Genomic DNA, 6,674 nt, shown 5'->3' with positions numbered 1-6,674 from the left:
CAGAGGAGCAGGAAAGCTGACGTCTGGACCCTTCTTCAGAAAATGTAAGAATGGATTTTCTGAAGAAGGGTCTAGGCCCGAAACGTCAGCCTTTCTGCTCCTCTGATGCTGCTTGGCCTGCTGTGTTCATCCAGCTCTGCACCTTGTTAACTCAGATTCTCCAGCATCTGCAGTTCCTACTATCTCTGGCTTCAAGTCCTATCTGCTCCAGAGGTGTGTAGTAATATCTCTGGGCAGGTTGAAAAAACAATTAAATGTCAGCTTAACTAATGCTACCCTCGTCCCTGTGCGGTTATTTTGTTCATACTTGAAAGTTCCGCTGAATTGGTTCATGGGGTCCCTGTGATTATTTTATGTAAGCTAAAGAGGCCGGTTACACAAAACTGACTCAGGCACAGGAAGTAAGTCTGAAAAGGTGAGAGAGGGAAGTGCTATCCAGTAATGAGGACAGGGTTGACGAGTTCGGGATTGTTCTATCTAGAGAGAAGGGATCTGAGAGGAGATTTAACAGAGATTTTCAAAATCACGAGCGCCTGGTTAGAGTAGAGAGAGAGACAGAGAGAGAGAGAAGCTGCTCCAACTCATACAAGGGACAGGAAGGAGAGAACGTAGATTTAAAGTCGTGGTTGGAAATCACTCTCGAACAAGTGTGGTTGCCCACCTGGGAAGTTCCTGGATTTAAAGTGACATGCAAAAGAAGCAACGTTGATGTGAGAAAAAAAACAACAGGTAGTTAGGGAGTGGAGGGGTGGGACTGGGGAAGGTAGGTGGGATGGTGATGGGTGAGTGCAGGCAGGCAGTGGTGAGGATTGCTCAGTGAGGTGGGAGGAGCGGATTCGAGCCCCCTAGCTCTCCCCCATTTCTGAAGAAAGGTTCCCGACCTGAAACATCAGCTTTCCTGCTCCTCTGATGCTGCCTGGCCTGCTGTGTTCCTCCAGCTCCACACTGTGTTATCTTTGACTCCAGCATCGGCAGTTCTTACTATCTCTGAGGTAGTTAGGGTCTGGAACTCATAGAAACAGAGAAAATAGGAACGGGGTTGGCCATTCAGCCCGACAGCACAGCCTGGGAATGTAGTGGAGGCAAAATCAATTGAGGCATTAAAGTGGGCATTGGATAATTATTTTGGATAAAAATAATGTGCTAGAATATGGAAACATAAACAGGAAATTGGCTCTAGGTAATGACACTCATTTGAAGAGCCAGTGCGGGAATGATGGGCCAAATGGCCTCCTCCTGTGCATTAAGACTTCTGTGACTCTGTGGGTTGGTATCAGGGGGCTCATGGTCTTTTTGATAGGTATTAGTATAGCAGTGATGGGCCAAATGGCCTTTGTTTGTGTTGCATTGCTCTCTGGATCAGAGAGGAACACTGAAGTTTGTAAGACATCTCAAACACAGTGCAGGACTCAGCAGGAGGTATCTGTAAGATACAACTGTCCTTTCTATAGAATGGCTGGAAAGAAAGACTTCCAGTAATTGTCATGAGCTTGGGATATCCCAGAACGTTTTAACCCCCAAACAATTAAGTGTAAATACCGCTGTAATGTAGGAAACACAGCAGCCAAACATATGCACAGCAAGATCCCACAAACTAACTCCTTTCTGAGGGCTGGCAATGGGCCAGAATGGCCTTTTTTTGCGCTGAACCATTCTACCTACAGCGCTGTGAGACATATTGCCAGGTTAGATCAGTACTAAAGGTGCCATTGCACTATCTGAAGGACGGTAATCACTTGTAGTACTGGATCCAATTATTGTCCCTCAACCAGCACCAGCTCTTGGGGGGGGGCTAACACAGATTAATAAACCAGTCAGGTGGCTTCTGATACTAATTTCCTGCTGCAAAAGCTGGTACAGACATGATAGGCTGGATGGTCTCCTATGTGTACTCTCCCACATCCACATTCAGCAAGAGGGAACTAACCAGCCTCATCCTACTTCCACTCTCACAGCTACAGCCCTTCACCAGCACACTTAAGCTTCTTGTTAAAATTAAGAATCATAGAACCCTTTCGGTGCAGAAAGAGACCATGAGGCCCGCACCGACTCTCCGAATCTTATCCCAGCCCCTACCTATCCCTGTAACCCTACAGTTCCCTTGACACTTACGGACAATTTTAGCATAGCCAATCCACCTAACCTGCACATCTTTGGACTTGTTATACTGTTATGAGAGTTTCCGGCTCTACCACCCTTTCAGGCAGTGAATTCCAAATACCCTCCGGCCTTTGGAGGAAGATTCCCTCCGTGAATTCCCTCGAACCCTCCAGAAATCGATGGACCTGCTTCACAATTGATTTCACAAACTGACCAGGCAGTGTTTTGACAGTGGTTCTGAAATAGCCTCATCATTTTCTTTCCACTTTTTTTTATAGAATCCCTACAGTGTGGAAACAGGCCCTTCGGCCCAACAAGTCCACACCGACCCTCGGTGCATCCCACCCAGACCCATCCCCCTATAACCCATCTAAGCTACACATCCCTACGGGCAATTTAGCATGGCCAATCCACCCAACCTGCTGTGGGAGGAAACCGGAGCACCCGGAGGAAACCCACGCAGACAAGGGGAGAATGTGCAAACTCCACACAGACAGACACCCGAGGCTGGAATCGAACCTGGGTCCCTGGTGCTGTGAGGCAGCAGTGCTAACCACTGTGCCACCGTGCCGCCCACCTTTGCTGGCATCATGGGGGATTCAGTGGACCGAAAACGTGCAAATGGATCCAAATCCTGGGATCCCAGAATGGTGACAGTGCAGAAGGAGGCCATTCGACCCATCACAGTCTGCACCGACTCTCTGCACGAGTAACAATTCATATTGTTACACTTAATATTGTCCATTTCAAATGATTACCCCATTGTGTCTCAATTACCTCCACCACACTCACATTTCACATCCTAGGCTGGTTGATAGTTTAAATGACTGCACTTCAAAAGTGTGTCACCGGCTGTGCTGGATTTGACGACATGGAAAACTGCAGTATTATTACAATGTATATTATTACAATGTATAAGGAGGCTATGGGGCCCCGTCCGGTAAGTTACAAAGAACCACCATCCCGGACTCGAACCGTAAACTCCTGTTTCTCACCACGGACGCTGCCCAATCTGCTGAGTTTCTTTCCTCCAGCAATTTTCTTCCTGCCACTTTTTCTCCTTTTGCTCATTCTGTTAAATCTTGTTCTAAATTCTTCCCCCGCCCCAGCGGGAACACTTTCCTCCTATTTACTCTGTTCACATTATTGTCAGAACCGGAACATACACAGAAGTTGCTGGAAAAGCTCAGCAGGTCTTGGCAGCATCTGTGAAGAAGAAGAAAAAATCAGAGTTAACGTTTCGGTGAGGGTTGTGAGGAAGGGTCACCGGATCTGAAACATTAACTGTGATTTTGTTTTTTTTCTTCACAGATGCTGCCAGACCTGCTGAGCTTTTCCAGCAACTTCTGTGTATGTTCCTGATTTACAGCACCCGCAGTTCTTTCGGTTTTTACCCTGTGAGAACAGTACTGTGACTGTATCTACAGCACACGGACTGCAGTGGTTTAAGAAGGCAGCTCAGTACCCTGTTTTTCTTAAGTTCATTCGTGGATGAAAGCTGGGCCAGCATTTATTACCCGTCTCAGGGAACTATTGAGAGTCAATCACATTGCTGTGGGTCTGGAGCCACTGTAGGCCAGACCAGGTAAGGATGGCAGTTTCCTTCCCTAAAGGGACATTAGTGAACCAGATGGGGCTTTTCCCCAATAATTGGCAATGGATTCGTGGTCATTATTAAACTCTTAATTATAGATTTTTTTTTATTGAATTCAATTCAAATTCCACCATCGACTATGGTAGTATTCGAATCCAGGTCGCTAGAACTGGGTCTGTGGATTAACAGCCCAGGGATAATACCACGAGGTCATCACTTCTCCCAATTACCTCTCCAGGGTAATTAGAAAGGCAACAACAGCCACATCCCATGAAATATATATTTTATAAGAAATAGGAACAGGAGTAGGCCATTGGCTTTTCGAGTCTGATCCACACTCAATAGGATCAGGGCTGATCTCATATTCTTCAAATCAGCCTTGAATATAACTTCCCTAATCAACCGAAAGAACTGCGGATGCTGTAAATCAGGAACAAAAACAGAAGTTGCTGGAAAAGCTCAGCAGGTCTGGCAGCATCTGTGAAGGGGGAAAAAAAAGTTAATGTTTGGGTCCGGTCACCTGTTAATCAGTATCAGGAATTAAAATAGAAACCCCTATTGAGATGATGTTTGAGTTCTGAGGAAGGATCACCGGACCCAAAACATTAACTTTTCTTTCCCTTCACAGATGCTGCCAAACCTGCTGAGCTTTACCAGCAACTCCTGTTTTTTGTTCCTTAATCAACCTGTTTAGAGATGCTAATGACCAATGGAGCAGCTGGGAGTTGAACCCAGGTCTCCTAGCTAAGAGCAAGGGACACAACCACTGCCACCCCACGAACGAATTAAGAAAAAAAAAATACTTCGGGTATTCTTCTTCAAAGAGAGACGGGAGTTTGGGGTTTGCTCTGGGCGCTGAGTGTGGGCGCTAGGACCAGTGATAGGAGACTGCGCTGGAGAGGCGGGATGAAGGGGTCTGCACTGAGTCAATGAAGACTACAGTGTGGTTGGCTCATAGGATCCCCAGCGATTGGGAATGCACTGAGCCCAGCAGGGAGGAACAGCCCCTGTCCCAGTGTCAGGGGGCGGACTGTGCTACCCCCCACCCCTCAGTAACACAGGCAGCAAACCCTCACAGTGAGCGAGAGAGAGAGACTCATCAACCTGTGGTTAAAGGGAGCGGTGTGTGAAAGAGGCGAGAAAGGAGAGAGAGAGAGGGAGGGAGAAGGCGATGGGGAAGTTGGCTCTGTGCTGGGGGGCGCTGGCCCTCACCGCGTGCCTGCAGGGGGTCTCCGCTGGCTGCTATCACCGAGAAAACCCCAAATGTTGTACCGGCAGGGATAACCGGTGCCAGGAGCGGACCGGGAGGAGGACACTGTGCTACTGCGACGCTTACTGTCAGAAAACAGGAGACTGTTGTGAAGATTACCCCACGGTGTGTCAGATATCTGGTGAGTGACCCCCTTGTGTCTGTGAGATGGACTGAAATGGTCAAAATTGAGCCTGGATTTGATAGTTTGATGCAGGATGCTTTAGGAATGCAGAGAGAGGAGTGATTCGGCAGGGCAAGGCAGGTTTCACACTGGGTTGGCTAAATATGAGACAAAATGTTTCCTCGTGCTGAAAATCCTCATCGGAGAGCGACAGTATATCAGCAGAGAAACCAAAAGAAAACAACCCAGCAGCAAATCCATCCGAAAGCCAGAACAGCTGTGGGAGGCTATCAGAGGGAGTGGACGCAGTGAGAGAGGTGTTTAAGAGGCTGAGGCAGAAGGCACAGGGTTAGCTTGACCGGAGGAGGCTCCATTGGAGAATGAAGGTCAGTCCGGGCCAAGGGGCCGAATGGCCTGCACCTGTGGGGTGTAACGCTCAGTTGAGGATGGTCACAGCTCTGAGATTTCTGTACAAACTTCCCCTTACAGCCGTCTGCCTGTGGTTTTTATAACCGAGAGGGCTGTATCCGTGCAAACCATTCAAAAGCCTGTTTTGTGTGTGAGGGACAGAGAGATGAGCGAGGTGCAAATCTCCCAAACAGAGTGGGGACAACTTCTGCTTCTTCTTAAACATAAAAACCGGGTCATAATCTCGGGTAGCGCACATTTCCCACACTTGGATGCTGGTCCGCGTAAACAGCGAAACCCCAACCCCGGCACCAGTATAAATCTGTCTCCCCCCCACCCCCGGCACCAGTATAAATCTGTCTCCCCCCACCCCCGGCACCAGTATAAATCTGTCTCTCCCCCCCAATACCAGTATAAATCTGCCCCCAATACCAGAGTAACCTCGTCCCCAATACCGGGGTGACCCGTCCCCAATACCAGTATAAATCTGCCCCCAATACCGGTATAAATCTGCCCCCAATACCATTGGTGACCAGTTGAGTGCTCGGATACTACCAGATCTCCGCCTTTGAGTGATCTGTAATCTGCCCCCGGTTACTGGAACCTGCCTGTCATCTGAGGCTCTTGCGGCGCCACTCGGTCTGGCGTAGCTGTGCTAGCTCTTCAGCCCCGTTTACCCGCTGCAAGCCTCACATTTCGCACTGTTTTGCAGTGGGGAAAATGCATTGGCTCACACTATGGAGGGGGCCGGCTCAGGCCCTGGTGGGTCCAATTGCCCGTTTGTGTGTCGTCCAACCCCCAACCTGGAGTCTCGGTGCCGTTCAATCCCTCTCCCCCTTATCCTCCCTTCCCTCAATCAGCCGGGGCGGCGCTATACCAATGCACATCTGTACGCACCCGCAACACTTTCTTTTCAGGAGATGGGGTTGAATGATAAAACAAAAGCGTGTGAAGAGGCCGAAACAGGGCGTGATTCTAAAGGGAATTCGACCTGGAGCTGCTGTTATCTACAGTCTATCTGTATTGGTTGTTGGTCAGGTTTACCCTGTTGGGAAAAGGTGCAAAATCTGTCTCTGATGTTCTCACAAGAGTCTCAGGAACATTTTGTGTTGACAAACTTGTTGGAAAACGAGAAAAAAAAAAGCTCAGAAACTGAGAATGAGGAGTGTGCCTCTTTGCACAATAGGGGAAAACGTAGT

General features: G+C 48.5%; 1 protein-coding gene across 1 annotated transcript in view; it reads left to right on the top strand.

Moving 5' to 3' along the window:
- The first annotated feature begins 4,641 nt into the window (after positions 1–4,641).
- si:dkey-178e17.3 (somatomedin-B and thrombospondin type-1 domain-containing protein) overlaps positions 4,642–6,674 on the top strand; it is a 15,945-nt gene continuing 13,912 nt past the window's right edge. The window contains exon 1 of the mRNA XM_048611751.1: positions 4,642–5,085. Within this exon, the coding sequence (XP_048467708.1) occupies positions 4,866–5,085 (220 nt within the window). The 5' untranslated portion in view covers positions 4,642–4,865. The remainder of the gene's footprint in view (positions 5,086–6,674) is intronic.

This window comes from Rhincodon typus, chromosome 24 (genome assembly GCF_021869965.1).
Source record: "Rhincodon typus isolate 14 chromosome 24, sRhiTyp1.1, whole genome shotgun sequence".
Classification (NCBI taxonomy): Eukaryota; Metazoa; Chordata; class Chondrichthyes; order Orectolobiformes; family Rhincodontidae; genus Rhincodon; species Rhincodon typus.
Note: the sequence above shows the minus strand (reverse complement) of the source record. Positions and strands in the feature narration are given on the sequence as shown.